The sequence below is a fragment of the Doryrhamphus excisus genome, linkage group LG5 (assembly GCF_037039965.1).
Source record: "Doryrhamphus excisus strain RoL-2023G ecotype Guam linkage group LG5, RoL_Dexc_Guam_v1.1, whole genome shotgun sequence".
Taxonomy (NCBI): Eukaryota; Metazoa; Chordata; class Actinopteri; order Syngnathiformes; family Syngnathidae; genus Doryrhamphus; species Doryrhamphus excisus.
In genome coordinates this window covers 10,719,986-10,737,524 of record NC_136361.1, presented here as the reverse complement: position 1 = coordinate 10,737,524, position 17,539 = coordinate 10,719,986, and the positions used below count along the sequence as shown (strand labels likewise).

The following is a 17,539-nucleotide window of genomic DNA, read 5'->3' as shown; positions in this document are numbered from 1 at the left end:
ATTATTTGTCATCATCATATTCCACATTTGTGACTTTTTTCCCCCTCTAGAAGAATACTTTTCTCTGAATATTTTAACTTTATTCTCCTAATATTACAGCTGTTTTTCCATCCTATTCTTAATTATGCTTTGTCGATTTTCTGACCTATAAATGTAGAATGTTGTATTTTCATGTTAAACCATGCCAAAGTTTCAGATTATGACGTTTGTGCATTTGGAAGTGAGCCCTGAAAGAAGTTTGGGATGGCTCGGAATGCTCTCTTTCATAGACTTTTTTCTAACACTGGCTGCCTGTGATGTTACACGGAGCCTGGCTTCCTTATATGGGCATGCGCTGTAGGCCAGATACAGTCTATGACTGCCCTGCCCACACCCCTGCTTCACTCTCTTTGTATTTGACAGCTATGGCTGTCAGCTTCTATGAGGCAAGCTCAGGCAAAAGTGGTTGGAGTTGTTGATTCCCAGAAAAATATTTTCATCCGTCAACGGCATTTCACACGGGAAATTTTCTGGCCAAATTGAGACAAGCGTTAATGTTCTTTTTGTTCAGCTGGTCTTAGAACTCTGCAATGCGGGCCGTTTTTGCCTCGTGTCTCTCTTATGGGGGAGTCATGAACACTGACCTTAACTCAGGCAATTGAAGCCTGCACTTCTTTGGATGTTGTCGTGGGGTCTTTTGTGACCTCTTTGATGAGTCATGGCTGCGCTCTTGGGGTCATTTGGCCCACCAAAATGACCACTGCTGGCAAGGTTCACCACTGTTCCATGGATAATGACTCTCACTGTAGTTAGCTGAAGTCCATACATTTTTTCTCCCTTAATAGTAAAGTTTCATTTTAAGTTTTGTGTTGGGTTTCGTTGTTATTGACTAATATTTAAATTTGTTGGATGATCTGAAACAATTGTGACTAACACACAGAAAGGAATCAGGAGGAATCACGTTTCGACACCACTGTGCATAGGCGGTATCTGTGTGTGGAAGCAGACGTAGTTACTAGTAGAGGAGAAGCGAGTGAGATGCATTCTGCAGATGGAAGCAGGAGTACAAACTGCTGTGACGTTGGGGAAATCCCCCTTGGAATTAGTGTGGGCAGACATGATAAAATGATCCAGTCAGTGTAAACAAACAACATGGCTGACATGAACAGCCATAGCAGTGTAATGGTAATGGTAATGGTAATGGTAATGGTAATGGTAATGGTAATGGTAATGGTAATGGTTTAATTTCATTTGAACATGCATCAGATTACAATTGAGTGCATCCCATAATCAGTTCACAGTTCCACATGTCCAAAAGGAGTAGGAAGAAGCAAAGCTTATTAAATCCTACCCCTCTATCTGGTACTTTTACAATCACTAACTGTTACATTTGTTCACTTCCTGCTTTCCATAATACAGTTTAAGGTATTTTTTCGTTTTTTTTAATAATGTACCTCGTACCGAAGTACGAGGTGATATGAGCATCCAATGACATAATGTGTACCATAGTAAGTGTCAATATAGTGATATATATAGCACATCATGACTGGTTCAAGACTCTTCATCCTTGTATTTAGCAAACATCAACTGCTTGTATTGTTTCTTGAATTGGCTCATCGTTGTGCATTGTTTGAGGTCCTTACTCAATCCATTCCATAGTTTGATTCCACATACTGAAATGCTATGGCTAGCATAACGTAGTCCTAGCATAGAAGTGTTTCAAATGTACTTCTTCCCTGAGTTCATATTTCTCCTCTCTCTAGAGAAGTATTGGATGACATTTTTAGCTAATTGCTTGTTTTTAGCCTTATGCATTATTTTAGCTGTTTGAAGATGAACTATATCAGCAAGTTGAAGTATTTGTGATTTTAGAAATAAGGAGTTAGTATGTTCTCTGTAGGCGGCATTATGAATTATCCTTACTGACCTTTTTTGCAGTACATTCAGCGAGTGAAGATTTTATGTCGTTTGTGAATATGTTAATATGACAGTATTCACGGTGTTTGAAAACCTTTGAAATTTTTTTGCAGCTTTAGCCATGTAAACAAAGAAAAATGGAGTAATGAAGTGCTGTGAGTACTTTACACAGTCCCTGTGAGGCGTATGTATTGTAAGATTGTCGGCGTTCCAGTTCCAGTCAAACGTTTAGCCCCAACTTTCCCGTTGAATAGCATGAACCGCAATCCTGTCAACGTCTGACCGTTGCCTTCTCCCAGCAGCAGATGAGGATGTGGCCAGGCAGTGATGGTGGAGGTGGGGGTCAGGACCCAGCATACACCCAGTTGCTGCTCCACAAGCCGGCTGCCTCCCAACAGCACCAGCGCCACTTCCTGGAACAGCCGCATCACCCCCACCCGACCTACTCGCACCACGGGAACGGCGGGCGCGGCCTCCGACAGGGCGGACAGACCGGCATCGGCGGGGGCGGGGGAGGCCAGCAGGGGTCCTCGCCCCAGATGAGTGACAGCATGGATGTGGGCGTGTCCCTAGGGCTGCACCACCTGGGGGCGGTGTCTTCCATGGAGGCGTCTCAGTTCGGCTCCGCCTCTCTACCCCTTGCCCTGCCAATTGGACTGTCTGCCTTCCGGACTCGGACGGCCCCCACCGCCCCGGGGCCGCAAGCCCCGCCCCCCGAGGACTACTACCCCGCCTCCAACAACAATAACCCAGCTGCAGGGGGCAGAGGGAGGCCGGACTCAGACGAGGGACCGGCCAACTCTTGATAAAACCTGAACCATGCCCTAAAGCCATACAATTTTAACTACAACTACTACAAGTACACACACCACAGTCACGTTGAGAGACAAAGACATGAACTTTGTGCTGAAGGAGACAGTCTGTACTGCATGAGGGGAGGAGGAGCGGGGAGGAGGATGCTGGGAAAACTCCTTTCATCCCGTTTTACTTTTTTGTCTCTGTAATTTGAAACGGAATGACTGTGACGCGTTTGTTTTTATGACTATAATTTGATTGTTCTTTTAATATGATTTGATTTTCTTTCTGTGGTTTGAGGAGTTTGTGTGTTCTGTTGGGTTGTTTGAGCCTGGAGAGGAGGAGGAGGAGAAGGAGGAAGAGGAGGATAGGTTTCAGAAGGAGCGCACACGTTCACGTTTACAAATTGCAAACATGAGTCTACGTTGTCATTTGCAGCATTTACACTCTTCATAGGAACGTGTGGGATGCCTGTGTGTTGTTTTCTTCTCTTTTGGACCGGAGGCCCTCGCTCCCTCGCTCCCTCCCTCGCTCTCTGAAGGATGCAGGGAGCGAGAGAAGGAGGCAAGAGAAGGCGACGGGACACGGACGCCTTCCTGGCACTCCTCATCCTCTCCGTCTTCCTCCTCCTGTTGTTTCTCCTCCAGACAGCTCTTCCTCTCTGTGCTGCTAATCACCATGACAACTTGTCCGGATTGCTGCTAAAGATCCAACACAGATCAATAAAGAAATGAAAAAGAAAAGAAAGAGAAAGTTAAAAACTTTTTAACCCTTCTGCGTAAGAGAAAGGATGAAGTAAGAACCACTGCATCTCAATGTATTTATTACTATTTAACAAGAAAAAACAAACTGAAAGTAACCCTTTTTTCCTGCTCTTCTTTGTTTGGTTGCCTTCTTTCTGCAGGTGAGCTCTGACTGGCTATTGTAACAGTGACAGGAACCGGCGATACGGGAGTGTCGCCGGTTGGTTGGGGGCCGGGCTTGGGTGGAGGGGAGGGTACGGGGCAAAATAAAGTTGGATATATAATAAGAATAAAGAGTATACTTTTGCACACCAAAGTCAAACAAACACTGGATCTCCGCTTTTCTTCCTACTAACCTGATCCTCACATTCTGCTTTTTTTTATTGGGCCGTGCCTCGTTTGAAAAAATACAACCTAACGAGACAACTAAAAGTATAAATATTAACAGAAAAAAATTACACTCTAATGAAAAAAAGTCATACAATTTACTGGGAAAATAATGTAATTTTTAGTAGCATAAAGTTGAAATATTAAGAAAAGGTGGGGTTTTTTAAGTCGTAATGAGAAACAGACCAAAAAAAATTGGTAGGGCAAATTATGGAAATAAGATAGTTGAAAAGTTAAAAAAAAACAATTGTAGAAATAGCCCAAAAAAATGAAGCAAAACGAAGTTGTCATTTCTCTGAAAATTTGGTTGCAGAAATGTCATAATAACAAGAAAAAAGTAATAACATAAATGGCAAAAACAGCTGTAATTTTATGACATAGTCTTACTGTTGTGAAGGGAAAAATAGTAGCATAGAGTTGTAATATGAAGGAAACTATATTTTTATAAGTCATAATATGAGAAACAGAACAAAGTTGTAACTTTTGGAAAATTAGGTTGCAGAAAAGTTATAGTAAGTCATAATGCTACCAAACAAAATTAAACATTATTTACAGTACAGAGAAAGTTGACATATTTGGAAAATTTTTAAAAATCAAATTGGGGGGAGGGCACAAAAGAACAAAGTCCATAGCAATGACAACCTCTTTAAACAAGTTTAGACAAGGTTAAAGTGAATGACTAATAACCATCAATCAATATATCAATATATCATAAATATAACGTCGTTAAATTTAAGCCAGCCGTAACTTCCGGTTCATATTGGCGCCTCGCATAAACAACCAATCACAAATCACCTTCTTCTTCTTTGTCTTGGACTGGTTGTCGCAAGGTTTGGCTGCCGAAACGCAACGAAAAGTAACGAATAGCGACGAAGCTCATTTGGCAATGCGTTGGCTTGTCAGGGTCCATTCTCGTTTCGAAAATATAATGAAATAAAAGTAAAAGACAAACATTCAATAAACATAAAATAAGAATTTAATTAAGAAACGTGATATTTTTGTCTCTTTCTGTCTCTTGCCACGATGTCGCAGCAATACAAAATCCATCCATTTTCAACCGCTTATCCGGTTTAGTTTGTTATTACAGGAATTAATGAAGTTCCAGTGTCCGGACATAAGTAAAGGTAACACACGACGAAACGTTGGAGCAAGCTATGGAAACAAACGTCAAACTGTCAAAGATAATTCTAATTTCAGCACGTATTGTTATAACAGGAACTATTTAATCCTTTATAGAATTATTCATTTATTTATTTTTCAAAGTGTATTTTGAAAAAGGTTGCATTATTGTTGTAATTACAATAGACCGCCAGTCGGTGGCGATAGTGTGTTCAGGTTAATCCTAATTAAAAAGAAGAAGAACCTGTATGACTGGTCATGTACCCTTCTTCTACCAGAAACAAGTATGGACTGAAAAAAGAGGACCTTTGGCCGTCAAACTGTGGAGGTACGACGGTTTCCGGTATCCGGAAATAAATAAAGGTAACACACGGCTAGCAATTTGAATGTTATGGAAACAAGCCTTGTGAAGGGATACCGTCTATCAGGTACATTCTTTGTTGACATATGTTTGCTAGACATTATTACAGCTTGGTAGAGAAGTTTAACATGACAATTTTTCCATATAGTTTCTCAAATCGAACAGTGAAACTATCAGGGATGATTTTAATTGATTTTAATTTCAGCACATATAAAAAACACGCATAACCCTCCTCTTGTGTTGGGGTCGGCACCGACCCGTTTTACATTGTAATGCATAAAAAGAATCACATAACATTTGTTTATTGCATCAAGGCTTTTTGACTTTGTCAGGAAACTCTATTTCAACAAAATAAAACCAAAAAAATAAATTTTTACTACATTTTAAAATGGTCTGGTTGAAATTATGACCACTGTATTGTTAGGGTCGGTTTGGACCCGGTTACAATAATATGACTATAAACCAATATTTTGAGCCAAAACTGAAATTCTCATTTTGTTGCTGAAAACAATCACTTTTTCTACCTTTTCTTGACATTAATATATATGGGTCAAAATCACCCCAACACCATAGATGTTTCTTTAGTGATTAATACTAAAATGAGAAAATAAATCAAACTAATTGATTTAAGAGATATGTTCTATATCCCTCAGTAATAGCCAGGTAACAAAAGAACCTTCAATTTATGAATATGATTCTTTTGAGGTTCATTTTTACCATTTTTGGAAATTGAAATGGAGGGGTATAGTGACAAAAAAGTCCTACATGCCCACACCAAAAGTATTAAAAGCAACATTTTCATGGATGAGGAAGCCTAAGAAGGTAACCAAGACATGAGAAGCAAATTTGATGGTAACTTATTGTTTTTAGTATATTTTATAGCTGATTTAATACATGGGTCAAAACCCACCCGTTAACATAAGAGATGATAGCAGAAAGCTAACACAAGAGGAAGGTTAAATATATAATGTATAAAGGTCATGAACACCTGCCTTCACCAAAGTTTGCGCTGGAGGTGGGCAATTGATCCAAATATCGATGCAGTCGATACCAGAATGATATTTTTATGAGTGGAATCCTAATCAATGTGGTGATTTCTGAGTTAGACGGCTGTAGGAAAATGTGCCGTTTGTCTGCTGTTTAGCCGAGCAACAGACTGAGCCCCCTGATAAAGAAATCATGATCAACAGAGGAGGCGCACCCTTCCACGGCTTATCATGCTTGCTACAATTTGTCCTTTTGTGTTCCTGTTCAGCCAATGAGGACAGTAGCGGTCCTCGGTGGAGGTATCGGGGGATTGGCGGCGTCATATTACCTTTGCAAGAGTCCCCAGGTGACCAAGGTAGTACCGCGGCATCGCCAATAAAGACCCTATCTCGGATCGCAGTACTTCTCCACAGTGTACAGCTTCTGTGTGCTCTCAGGTCATCTTGCTGGAGTCCAGCAGTCGTGTCGGAGGATGGCTGTGGTCCACAAGAAGGTCTGATGGTGCTGTGTTTGAACATGGACCCAGAGGTATCCGACCATCTGGAGCCGTGGGTCGCAACACTCTTAATATGGTACGTGGTTTCGCTCGCATAGAATACTTCCATCAGTACACGTCAGTAAGTACACTCTGTAGGCCTACTACAAAAAACAAAAAACCTGTTTGAAAAGGGCCAAAGCTTCACCAGAGACCTCTGTGGCGTCACGTTGCCTGCTCGGAGCTTTGAAAGGCATTTATCAGCATGTGACGTTCATGTGCTTTGTCACGAAAATCTGAAAATTTTTGTCGGTTTCTGATCGATTAGAGCATTCCCCCCCATACACTTGATGATCTGTGAACTGATGGAATTAAAGTCAATGTGTAGCCAATCACAGCACACAGCTATGGTGGCGTATATTACGCGCTAACGATGGATCTGCGCGATCGGTCGATAGCGCTGCGCCCGAGATGGATCCATTGTTAGTGCACAAATCGATCGATTTCGAGGTTTTGGTTGCTGGTTAGGGTTAGGTATAGGGGTGAAGGAGGTTTTGGTTGCTGGTTAGGGTTAGGGTTAGGTATAGGGGCGAAGGAGGTTTTGGTAGCTGGTTAGGGTTAGGGTTTGGTATAGGGGCGAAGGAGGTTTTGGTAGCTGGTTAGGGTTAGGGTTTGGTATAGGGGCGAAGGAGGTTTTGGTAGCTGGTTAGGGTTAGGTATAGGGGCGAAGGAGGTTTTGGTAGCTGGTTAGGGTTAGGGTTTGGTATAGGGTTGAAGGAGGTTTTGGTAGCTGGTTAGGGTTAGGGTTTGGTATAGGGGCGAAGGAGGTTTTGGTAGCTGGTTAGGGTTAGGGTTTGGTATAGGGGCGAAGGAGGTTTTGGTAGCTAGTTAGGGTTAGGGTTTGGTATAGGGTTGAAGGAGGTTTTGGTAGCTGGTTCGGGTTAGGGTTAGGTATAGGGGTGAAGGAGGTTTTGGTAGCTGGTTCGGGTTAGGGTTAGGTATAGGGGTGAAGGAGGTTTTGGTAGCTGGTTCGGGTTAGGGTTAGGTATAGGGGTGAAGGAGGTTTTGGTAGCTGGTTCGGGTTAGGTATAGGGGTGAAGGAGGTTTTGGTAGCTGGTTAGGGTTAGGGTTAGGGGTTAGGGTTCACACTCCCCCCGCCGAGAACGATAACAAAGTGAACTGCTTGGCAATTAATCAAAGATTTGAAATTTGCATGCATCAACTTCTTGTTGATTCTTGTAAGTAACAACGCTCAGCGCTGCCATCTGTTGGCATCTAAACAAACTACACACATCCATCCCAGGCGCAGTAATATACCATCAATCGTGAGCGCAGAAATCGATTGATTTGTGCGCTAACAATGGATCCATCTCGGGTGCAGCGCTATCGATCGATCGCGCAGATCCATCGTTAGCGCGTAACACGTACATTTGACCTGTATTGGCACATATTTTGACCAAAACTGTTTGTGTGTCTGTGTATGTGTAGGTGGAAGACCTGGGTCTCGCAGAGGAGGTTCTGCCTGTCACCTACAGCCACGATGCTTCCAAGAATAGATATTTGTATGTCAACAAGCAGCTGCATAGGATGCCTTCAGGGATAAGGTAAGATTCTTTCTGCGTTGAGAATTCGTGCACCCTTTGTGTACTTACTCCACCTTCACACAAGTACATTCTCAGTACCCGCATGTTGCATTCAAAACACCCATCATGGTGGAACAGCCTTGCCACAGGGCTGTAATCCATCTATGGCACGGACAAAAATATATTCATGAATAAATTATGCTGTTTTGTGCTTTAATTCTGCCCATTATTTGTTTAAAAATGCATATTTAAGCAAAATTTGCTTTTTTTTGTTGCTTAAATTAACAATTTTTAAGCATAAAAATTCTTATTTCCTCTTGTCTACTATATCGGGTAATAGGGCGTGTAAAGTTGGCTGTAGGGGTGTTATTTCATGTCTAGAGGGCTCTAATAATGTTAAACATATTTAGAAGCTTGTAAAAAGGTTTTCTATGTCTTATATATCTTATGTTCTCATAATATGTCTACTTGGTTAATAAGGGTGTCAAGTTGACAAGAAGGGAGTTATTTTATATTTCATATTTTGTTTTATGTCTACTATATTGGATAATAGGAGTGTAAAGGTGACTATAGGGGTGTTATGTCACGTCGAGAGGGCTCTAATAAAGTTGAATGTATTTAGGAGGCGATAAACAGGTTTTCTATGTATTATTAGTACTTATGTCTATGACACGGGGTAATAGAAGTGTAAAGGTCACAACTGAAGTCTTGTTCATTCTAATAATGTTAAATGTATTTAGGATGTCTTAAACAGGTGTTGTATGTCTTATGCGTCTTATTTTGTCGTATTGTGTTTACTATATTTGGTAATGGCGTGTAAAGGTAACTATAGGTGTGTTACGTCATGTGTGGTGGGCTCTAATAATGTTAAAAAATGCTACTATATTGGGTAATAGGTAGACTTGTCACAATAACACATTTTGCTGGATGATAATTGTCCCACAAACTATTGCAGATAAACAACATTATTTTGAGACAATTATTTTGTATATTTCCATTCATGTAATGATGATATATATGGTATAATAATTAATTTCTCAAACGTATTTAACATTATGTCTGGAATGTCAAGGGCTAAAGCCAAAATAAAAAATATTATATCTAATAATATATATATATATATAATATTTATTTAAAATAAATGAAGCAAACAACATAATAAATTAAAAAAATATAAAAAAAATATTGGATGAGTCTCTTTTATAGCAAAAATTGCGCTTACATAAAAATCACAATAATTTCTTATTTTGCCTTTTCGTTGTTGATATCGTGTCAATGTAGACATCAGCTCATTTGCATATAAATTTCATAACGTTGGTGTAATGTTTTGTGGGAGTTTGGTCAAAGCATATGTTTTGGATGTGGTGCAACAAGAGGTGTTAAATCAGCGTTTTGGATTATTTACTCTTATTGTCTTTGTCGCAAACTTTTTCATGTTACAAACTGACAATGTGCAAACATGCTGAAATTGACATTAGATGGGGTTTTAGTCCTGCGCACACAGATTTTTATTTTTATTTTTATTTTTATTTTTATTTTTATTTTTATTTTTATTTTTATTTTTATTTTTATTTTTATTTTTATTTTTTTTATTTTTTTTATTTTTATTTTTGGCGGGTTGAAAACAATTTGCATCCACACTACGCTGTCTGAGTAAATAGTTGCACCCAGATGGTCAACATCAGAGAGCTCACGGTTCCATGGAAGGATGCCAAAACACAAAACACAAAACACAAGAAAGTGGGCTACACAGATCTGGCAACAAGGATGGGTGGCCAAGATCTGCAAGGCTTTGTGTCTTCCTCAACAATCAGCCTCATGAAAGACCTTGGTATTTATGGACAGGCAATACGATCCAAGGAAGCAGCCAGTGGCTGTAGATCGAGCGCAAGGACCCTTGCTGGGCTCAAAGCAGGGGGGGGGGCACACATCTGCGATGCCAGATGTTGCAGATGTTGTTTCTGCAAGTATTGATGATGTTCATCTGGTTCTTTGTTCTAGGCTAGTCTGGCCTTTGTCCTGGGTGTCATTTGAATCCCCTTGAGGATCACATTGTTCATCTGTGCATTCTGATCCATGTCATTATTATTTATAGTTAATATTTGCTCGATGATTTTGTGTCTTTACTTCTTTGTCTTCCCATATAGTAGACATAATAAGAGAAAGTAAAACATAGAAAACCTATTTACCTCCTTCCAAATACGCTTCGTAATCTTATTAAAGCCCATTAGACATAAAATAACACCCCTATAGTATCACCTTTACACACCTATTGCCCATATAGTACACATAATAAGAGAAAATAAAACATCGAAAACCTATTTACCACCTTCCAAATGCGCTTCTTAACCATATTAAAGCCCTTTAGACATAAAATAACACCCCTATATTATCACCTTTACACACCTATTGCCCATATATTTGACATAATGAGAGAAAATAAAACATAGAAAACCTATTTACCACCTTTCAAATGCGCTTCTTAACCTTATTAGAGCCCTTTAGACATAAAATAACACCCCTATAATATCACCTTTACACACCTATTGCCCATATAGTCGACAGAATGAGAGAAAATAAAACATAGAATACCTATTTACCACCTTTCAAATGCGCTTCTTAACCTTATTAGAGCCCTTTAGACATAAAAATAACACCCCTATAGTATCACCTTTACACACCTATTGCCCATATAGTCGACATAATGAGAGAAAATAAAACATAGAAAACCTATTTACCACCTTTCAAATGCGCTTCTTAACCTTATTAGAGCCCTTTAGACATAAAAATAACACCCCTATAGTATCACCTTTACACACCTATTGCCCATATAGTAGACATAATGAGAGAAAATAAAACATAGAAAACCTATTTACCACCTTCCAAATGTGCTTGATAACATTCTTAGACATGAAATAACACCCCTATAGTATCACCTTTACACTTCTATTGTCCAATATAGTAGACATTCATTCATTTTCTACCGCTTTTTCCTCACGAGGGTCGAATAAGTAAAAATAAAACAAATCTGTTCACAACCTTAAAGATAAGTTGTTTTTTTTTTTACATGAGAGCCTTTTAGACATGAAATAACACCCCTATATCACCTTTACACTCCTATTACCCAATATTGTAGACATGTTTTATATGAATGCGGTCTATTTTCCTCCATAGGGTTTGTAACCTCCTTAAGAGCAGCGTGCTTGTAGTGCATCTTGTAGTACCTTGTTATCATCTGGTAGTGCCCTGGTATCCTGGCACAATGCTCTATTTCCCACCTTAACGTTTATGACTTCATCAAGGAGGATTCTTCGTGTTCCTCGATTGTACAGTGACGATCTGTGTCAAGGCCTCTTAGATCTTTCCTTATTTGTGCTACAGTTTCCTCATGTAGCTCTTTCATCTTCTCCTTCAAGACGTGACAGAACATCAAATATTTGTTATCTACAAGTTCATTCTGGAACCGGTTTTAAAGTCATATATATTTTGAAACAAAAGTACACATATTCATTGGTCTCGTATTACCCTGAATGACATTTCATTTGTGAAATGTCCATAGAATTAATGATTACAGGCGCTTTATGACATAAAACATAGAAAACCTATTTACCACCTTCCAAATGCGCTTCTTAACCTTATCAGAGCCCTTTAGACATAAAATAACACCCCTATAGTATCACCTTTACACATCTATTACCCATATACTAGTAGACATAAGAGAAAATAAAACATAGAAAACCTATTTACCACCTTCCAAATGCGCTTGATAACATCCTTAGAGCCCTTTAGACATAAAATAACACCCCTATAGTATCACCTTTACACACCTATTGCCCATATATTTGACATAATAAGAGAAAATAAAACATAGGAAAACTGTTTACCACCTTCCAAATACACTTCTTAACCTTATTAGAGCCCTTTAGACATAAAATAACACCCCTATAGTATCACCTTTACACATCTATTGCCCATATAGTAGACATAATAAGAGAAAATAAAACATAGAAAACCTATTTACCACCTTCCAAATACGCTTCTTAACCTTATTAGAGCCCTTTAGACATAAAATAACACCCCTATAGTATCACCTTTACACACCTATTGCCCATATATGTAGTTAAGTAACTGTGACTATATGAGCCATGTCTGAATGTTAGCTTGCAGCAAAAGTGTTTTACTCCTGCCAATGTTAACATTTTGTGTGTGTGTGTGTGTCTGTGTGTGTGTGTGTGTGTCTGGCGCTCAGCGGACTTGTACGGACGGTCCCGCCCTTCTCACGCCCACTACTCTTCAGCATCGCCACAGAGATGTTTGCCAAGAAAAGCCAGCAGGAGGATGAGTCCATCCATTCCTTTGTGTCTCGCAGGCTCGGAACAGAGGTGAGGGGGTGAACTCAAGTCTGGATTACCGTGGCAACAGCTACACTTCATGACCCCAATGAAAACACCAATAATGGACACTCCAGTAGGAGGATCCAAATTTAGAAATTGAATATTTTTGTAGCTAGAGCATAGAAAACCTCATTACCACCATCGTAATATGTTTGTTTTTTTACATTTATTAGAGCACTCGAGACATCAAGTAACAGCCCTATAGTCACCTTTATACTCCCTATTACCCAATATAGTATTCCAAGCAATTAACTGTAATAAATAAGAGATTACTGTGTACCAAGGTGCCCAAAGTGCGGCCCAGGACCAATTGCGGACAGGTTTTTAAAAATATCATTTAACAAGAAAACTTAACAAAAAAAAAACACAGCAATAATTAGAAAATCGGCAATAATTTAACAAAAGAAAATTTGTCATTTTAGGAGGAAAAATACTTGTAAGGCATTTTAGTCGCATAAAGTTTGAAATATTTTTATTTAAGTCTTGACATGATGAAAAACAAAATAAAGTGGTAATTTGGGAGAAAATAGGTTGTTGACAAAGTTGTAATATAATGGTAATAAAGTCCAAATATTATGGGAATAAAGTCAAAAAATTTGAAAAAACAGTCAATAGAAAATTAAAATTTTCTATTTAAAAAAAATTAAAACTTAAAAATTAATTTTCTATTTAAAAAATGTAAATCTTCATCTATTTAAAAAAATAAAATTTTCTATTTACACAACAGCAGCAGAAATGTTAAACAGCTGTGTTTTTTGAGAGACTAAAGAAAATAATAAAAAAGATTGACAAGAAAGAAAGCTGAAAGAGTTGGGTGGGGGGGGGGCATCCGTCATTTTACAAGAATATCCATCCGTCCGCTTTTTCCTTGTTAACCTCAAAATATTAAAAAAAGGAAGGTGCCAAGCCATGTCATATTTTGTAGACAAGTAACAGAAGCTTAACTTTCCTCTTGTGTTAGCTTTCTGGTATCATCTCTTATGTTAACGGGTGGGTTTTGACCCATGTATTAAATCAGCTATAAAATACACTAAAAACAATAAGTTACCATCAAATTTGCTTCTCATGTCTTGGTTACCTTCTTAGGCTTCCTCATTCATGAAAATGTTGCTTTTAATACTTTTGGTGTGGGCATGTAGGCCTTTTTTTGTCACTATACCCCTCCATTTCAATTTCCAAAAATGGTAAAAAATGAACCTCAAAAGAATCATATTCATAAATTGAAGGTTCTTTTGTTACCTGGGTATTACTGAGGGATATAGAACATATCTCTTAAATCAATTAGTTTGATTTATTTTCTCATTTTAGTATTAATCACTAAAGAAACATCTATGGTGTTGGGGTGAATTTTGACCCATATATATTCATGTCAAGAAAAGGTATAAAAAGTGATTGTTTTCAGCAACAGAACTTTAGTATAAATCATCCACAATACCCTCTGTAAAGGTTTTAGTGCGTTTTTACAGTTTCCTTTACTGGTCTGACGGTAGGGCGGAGTGATTTGTGCCCTACACTTACTGTTTGTGTGTTTGTGTTTGTGTGTGTGTGTCCTGCTAGCTAGCAGACATTGCTGTGGACAGTCTGTGTCGGGGCGTGTTTGCTGGGGACTGCAGGAAGTTGAGCGTACGCTCTTGCTTTCCTGTTCTCTACGAGGCGGAGCAGCGCAGAGGTTCCCTGACACTCGGCATGCTGATGGGCTCAGGTACTTTCCGGCTTTTAGCGTACGGGAACGTGGACGCTAACATGACAACTGTGTGCACTTGCAGGAACCTCAAAGGCGGTCCCTCCTGGTCGCCTTAGCCGGAGGTCAGAGAAGGAGTCGTGGGCCCAGTGGTCCCTCAGACGAGGGCTGGAGTCGCTCCCGGAATCCATCAGTGACTTCCTGCAGCAGAGCAGGAGGGTGCTGCTGCACAGAGACACACCTGTCAATCATATTAGCCCTGCAACTACGGGCTGGACCGTAAGACAAAACACGAACATGACTGTTTTTATTCTTCTGCTCTTTACTGCAGTCTGTAGTAGTAAGTGTGTGTGTGTGTGTGTGTGTGTGTTTAGATCCATGTAAAGGATGGGAGCATATCAGCTGACCATGTAATATCTGCTCTCCCTGCTAAAGGTGGGTTGCATCGTTCTCTGGAAAAAGCTCCCTCACACGACTCCAAGTCAACTAACACGAATACAAAACAGTCAACGTATAAAACACATCACACCACTGGGGCTGCTAACCGGACCTCCTAAAAAAGCAATCCTCACGTATTTTGAAACAAAAGTACACATATTCATTGGTCTCGTATTACCCTGAGAATGACATTTCATTTGTGAAATGTCCATAGAATTAATGAATGACAGGCGCTTTATAACATAAAGCATAGACAACTGTTTACCACCTTCAAAATACGCTTCTTAACCTTATTAGAGCCCTTTAGACATAAAATAACACCCCTATAGTATCACCTTTACACACCTATTGCCCATATAGTAGACATAATAAGACAAAATAAAACATAGAAAACCTATTTACCACCTTCCAAATGCGCTTCTTAACCTTATTAGAGCCTTCTAGACATGAAATAACACCCCTATATCACCTTACACTCCTATTATATTGTCGACATGTTTTATATGAATGTGGTCTATTTTCTTCCATAGGTTTGGAACCTCCTTAAGAGCAGCGTGCTTGTGGCGCAGAGAGAAAAAAAAGAGAAAATAAAACATAGAAAACCTATTTACCACCTTCCAAATGCGCTTCTCAACCTTATTAGAGCCCTTTAGACATAAAATAACACCCCTATAGTATCACCTTTACACACCTATTGCCCATATAGTAGACATAATAAGTAAAAATAAAACAAATCTGTTTGCAACCTTAAAGATACGCTTATTTTTTAGATTAGAGCCTTCTAGACATGAAATAACACCCCTATATCACCTTTACAATCCTATTACCCAATATTGTAGACATGTTTTATATGAATGTCTCTCCTCAGTGCTGGCAGCTGTGCTGCCGTCCAACTGTCAGCCTCTGGTGCAACCACTACAGGACATCTCCTGTGTGACTGTGGCTGTGGTCAACCTGGAGTATGAAGGCTCAGTGCTTCCTGTCAAGGTGAGAATGGAAAGCATCCTTGACGAGATGTGACAAAGTGACATTTCTGTGGTATTTCTGTAATACTGCAGAAATGAATCTTGGATAGAATTCAGTCTGTTATTTGTTTACCAGTTAATAAACTCCTCCTGTCCTTTACTTTGAATGTGTACTGTATGTGTGTGTATGTGTGTGTGTGTGGTCAGGGATTTGGACACCTGGTTCCATCATGTGAGGATCCTGGTTTACTGGGAGTGGTGTACGACTCTGTACCTTTCCCTCAACACAACAGACGTGATGGGCCAACAACCAGACTGACGGTAAGTACTCGCCACAGGATTGGATTAGAGATCCACCATCTTGCACATTTCTCCCTTCATGATATATTTGCTCATAAATGTTTGATTGCAGTTGCTGTTGCTAAGGATGGCAAACACTTTCTCACACCACTTTATATCAATTCATACAATATGAGTGGGCCAACATTCCTCCACAGCGCTGTAAGAGACTCATTGCAAGTTAGCACAAACGCTTGATTGCAGTTGTTGCAGCTAAGGATGACCCGACCACTTATTAGTTATGGGGGGAATCACTTTTTCATACAGGGCCATGGAGCTTTGGATTTCTCCCTTCATGATATATTTGCTCACAAATGTTTGATTGCAGTTGTTGCAGCTAAGGATGGCCCAACCACTTATTAGTTTTGGGGGGAATCACTTTTTCATACAGGGCCATGGAGCTTTGATTTCTCCCTTCATGATATATTTGCTCATAAATGTTTGATTGCAGTTGTTGCTGCTAAGGATGGCAAACACTTTTTCACACCACTGTATATCAATTCATACAATGTGAGCGGGCCAACATTCCTCCACAGCGCTGTAAGAGACTCATTGCAAGTTAGCACAAAGGCTTGATTGCAGTTGTTGCAGCTAAGGATGGCCCAACCACTTATTAGTTTTGGGGGTGAATCACTTTTTCATACAAGGCCATGGAGCTTTGGATTTCTCCCTTCATGATATATTTGCTCACAAATGTTTGATTGCAGTTGTTGCTGCTAAGGATGGCAAACACTTTTTCTCTCCGTTAAACCCTGTGGTCCGTCCTAGGTCATGATGGGCGGGGCCTGGTTCCAGGAAACATTTGGGACGCCAGTGTCCGTCACGAAGCAGCAACTTTTGGAAAGAGCTACAGAGGCGGTGCGTTGCCACCTTGGAGTCACGGCAGCACCCAGCTGGAGTTGGGTGTCTCTGCATGAGGTACCTTTGCCTTCATGTTGTTCCAATCAGTGTCCATCCGCCATCATCGTCATCATCCATAGATGTACCTCATTGTCGTTGTCTGCCATCAGGACTGCATACCGCAGTACACCGAGGGACATTTTGGCAGAGTAGGTGAGTACGAGCACACGCGTCACATGTGATGACCGGTTCTACGCTCGCATGCGTTTTTCGCCTGCATTTTCAGACTTCATGCGACGCTTGGTAAAGAAGAACAACCTTTCGCTTTCTCTAATTGGCTCTTCCTATGATGGCGTGTCAGTGAACGATGTCATCTTCAGTGCCAGGAAGGCTGTAGAGGAGCTGCTTGGAAACGGACTTTAACGGAGCTCTGGTGGATTTCTTGAGTCAAGAGCATTGGATTGATTGTTCCTTCAATAAAAACTCTTTTCTGTGGAACTTGTGCAGAAACCACATGGAATACTTCCATCAGTACA

General features: G+C 39.9%; 2 protein-coding genes across 5 annotated transcripts in view; both read left to right on the top strand.

The window, feature by feature from the left end:
* The window catches only part of dyrk1b (dual-specificity tyrosine-(Y)-phosphorylation regulated kinase 1B), a 77,324-nt gene extending 73,626 nt beyond the window's left edge, over nt 1–3,698 (top strand). For both annotated transcript variants that reach the window (XM_058054085.2, XM_058054084.2), the window contains exon 13: nt 2,199–3,698. In XM_058054085.2, the coding sequence (XP_057910068.1) occupies nt 2,199–2,702 (504 nt within the window). In that variant the 3' untranslated portion in view covers nt 2,703–3,698. The remainder of the gene's footprint in view (nt 1–2,198) is intronic.
* A 1,470-nt stretch (nt 3,699–5,168) lies between these two features.
* ppox (protoporphyrinogen oxidase) lies at nt 5,169–17,517 on the top strand. Of its 3 annotated transcripts, none has more exons than XM_058054086.2 (13): nt 5,169–5,303; nt 6,557–6,643; nt 6,726–6,860; nt 8,252–8,367; nt 12,596–12,728; nt 14,298–14,442; nt 14,507–14,700; nt 14,796–14,856; nt 15,728–15,846; nt 16,032–16,145; nt 16,932–17,081; nt 17,174–17,216; nt 17,290–17,517. In XM_058054086.2, exons 2-13 carry the CDS (start codon nt 6,560–6,562, stop codon nt 17,424–17,426), a joined length of 1,431 nt encoding a protein of 476 aa, XP_057910069.2. In that variant the 5' UTR covers nt 5,169–5,303; nt 6,557–6,559; the 3' UTR covers nt 17,427–17,517. The 3 variants fall into 3 exon arrangements, with proteins under 3 accessions (XP_057910069.2, XP_057910071.2, XP_057910072.2); XM_058054088.2 differs by having other exon boundaries at nt 5,172–5,368; XM_058054089.2 differs by having other exon boundaries at nt 5,184–5,268.
* The last annotated feature ends 22 nt before the right edge of the window (nt 17,518–17,539 follow it).

Bases quoted from the DNA above. Each gene is read 5' to 3' on its own strand.
- ppox (XM_058054086.2), top strand. From the start codon at position 6,560: ATGAGGACAGTAGCGGTCCTCGGTGGAGGTATCGGGGGATTGGCGGCG. The intron at 6,644-6,725 runs GTAGTACCGCGG...GTGTGCTCTCAG, and splicing joins AGAGTCCCCAGGTGACCAAG to GTCATCTTGCTGGAGTCCAG. The intron at 15,847-16,031 runs GTGAGAATGGAA...GTGTGTGGTCAG, and splicing joins GCTCAGTGCTTCCTGTCAAG to GGATTTGGACACCTGGTTCC.